The sequence below is a fragment of the Bison bison genome, unplaced genomic scaffold, assembly GCF_000754665.1.
Source record: "Bison bison bison isolate TAMUID 2011002044 unplaced genomic scaffold, Bison_UMD1.0 scf7180017864289, whole genome shotgun sequence".
NCBI lineage: Eukaryota > Metazoa > Chordata > Mammalia > Artiodactyla > Bovidae > Bison > Bison bison.
In genome coordinates this window covers 11,953,584-11,955,915 of record NW_011494861.1, presented here as the reverse complement: position 1 = coordinate 11,955,915, position 2,332 = coordinate 11,953,584, and the positions used below count along the sequence as shown (strand labels likewise).

The 2,332-nt window shown below is 48.8% G+C and overlaps 1 protein-coding gene across 4 annotated transcripts in view; it reads left to right on the top strand.

The window, feature by feature from the left end:
* The window catches only part of FBLIM1 (filamin binding LIM protein 1), a 27,500-nt gene that overhangs the window by 18,301 nt on the left and 6,867 nt on the right, over nt 1-2,332 (top strand). For all 4 annotated transcript variants that reach the window (XM_010850038.1, XM_010850036.1, XM_010850035.1 and 1 more), the window contains one exon: nt 874-1,052. In XM_010850038.1, the coding sequence (XP_010848340.1) occupies nt 874-1,052 (179 nt within the window). The remainder of the gene's footprint in view (nt 1-873; nt 1,053-2,332) is intronic.

The following is a 2,332-nucleotide window of genomic DNA, read 5'->3' as shown; positions in this document are numbered from 1 at the left end:
GTATTCTTACCATCTCTTCTTAATATCTTCTGCTTCTGATAGGTCCATACCATTTCTGTCCTTTATCGAGCTCATCTTTGCATGAAATGTTCCTTTGGTATCTCTGATTTTCTTGAAGAGATCCCTAGTCTTTCCCATTCTGTTGTTGTCCTCTATTTCTTTGCATTGATCGCTGAAAAAGGCTTTCTTATCTCTTCTTGCTATTCTTTGGAACTCTGCATTTAGATGTTTATATCTTTCTTTTTCTTCTTTGCTTTTCGCTTCTCTTCTTTTCACAGCTATTTGTAAGGCCTCCCCAGACAGCCATTTTGCTTTTTTGCATTTCTTTTCTATGGGAATGGTCTTGATCCCTGTCTCCTGTACAATGTCACAAATCTCATTCCAAGAAAAAAAAAAAAAACAAATCTCATTCCATAGTTCATCATACTCATTCCTAAAAGTGGAGCATGAAATCGGACTGTAAACTTCCAAGTAGCCAAATGGAAAATGGTAAGTTTCAAGATTTATCCATAAGATTAAAAGCATGACAGTCCCTCTGGGAATGCCTTTTACTGATTCTGAAGCTTTAGAGAAATTTTTCGTATGGACCCTCCTGGACCCTGGCCTCGAGCATTTCCTAATCACAAAAAAAAGATGCAGTCATAGCTTCATGGCAGGATTTCTCACTGTTAACCAGATACAGGGCCAAACTTGATCCCCTCTAAGCAACGTGGAGGTTTAGGGGTAGCAGTTAGGGTTCCGATTGCATGAATGTGAGCACCTCTCCCATACCTCTGCCTCCTGGGCCCCTGTGGGTAGCTGGTCCAGTGCCCCTGGTGGCTTGGAGGGGGCACACCCATGGGCTGGCTCTGAGGCGGTGGCCTTCTGTCCCAGGACACCCTGGAGAAGTGTGGCAAGTGTGGCGAGGTTGTCCGGGAACACATCATCCGGGCCCTGGGCCAGGCCTTCCACCCCTCCTGCTTCACGTGCGTGACCTGTGCCCGGCGCATCGGGGACGAGAGCTTTGCCCTGGACAGTCAGAATGAGGTGTACTGCCTGGACGACTTCTACAGGTACGAGAGGGGACCGCACACCAGGTGGGGCGCGGAGGACTGCGTGGGGCTCAGGTGGGATGGAGTTGCTGAGCCTGAGTGCTGGAGGCTGGGTCAGAGCTATCCTGCCATCTCTGGGCCTGCAGAATCCACCACTGGCTGTTCCACATACCCTGCGTTTGAGTGACCACCTGCTGGCCGCCAACACTTTTTGTTTTTAATTGGAGTGTCATTGCTTTACAGGTTGTGTTTTCTGCTGTAGAACAACGTGAATCAGCTATATGTATACATACATCCCCTCCCTCTAGAGCCTCCCTGCCACCACCCCATCCCACCCCTCGAGGTCATCACAGAGCGCGGGGCTGAGCTCCCTGTGCTACACACTAGCTTCACCTCTAGCTATCTGTTTTACACATGGTAGTATATATATCGGAGAAGGCAGTGGCACCCCACTCCAGTACTCTTGCCTGGAAAATCCCATGGACGGAGGAGCCTGGTGGGCTGCAGTCCATGGGATCTCGAAGACTCGGACACAACTGAGCGACTTCACTTTCACTTTTCACTTTCATGCATTGGAGAAGGAAATGGCAACCCACTCCAGTGTTCTTGCCTGGAGAATCCCAGGGACGGGGGAGCCTGGTGGGCTGCCATCTATGGGGTTGCACAGAGTCGGACATGACTGAAGCGACTTAGCAGCAGCAGCAGCAGTGTATATATGTCAGTGTTACTCTTTTAATTCATCCCACCCTCTCGTTCCTCCACTGTGTCCACAATTCCGTTCTCTACATCTTTATTCCTGCCCTGCAAACAGGTTCATCTGTACCATTTTTCTAGATTCCGTATATATGTGTTAATATACAATACTTGTTTTTCTCTTTCTGACTCACTTCACTCTGTGTGACAGACTCTAGGTTCATCCACATCACTACAGATGACCCACTTCTCTTCCTGTTCATGTAGCTAACTCTTTGAGCAACTCCACTTGGGTTAGGCCATTTTATCTCAAAACTGTTAGTACAGGCAGGCCCTGTTAAAGGTTCTGTTTTAGCAAATGTGGAAACTGAGGCACGCAGTACATAAGTACAGTAAGTCCCCTACATACGAACCTTCAAGATGCAAACGTGCATCTGATTCCAGCAAGGCCCCAGAACCCGTGCCATCGTCAGGCATGGGTGGAACTACAGCTTGTGCTCCGTCTCCTGTTGCCGACGATCCTTCAGCTCTCCCACCCCCACCTCTTCTCCCTTCTCCGTTCAGTAACGCTTTTTGCCTCCTCACTTGGTGCCGGCTCCGTTCAGTAA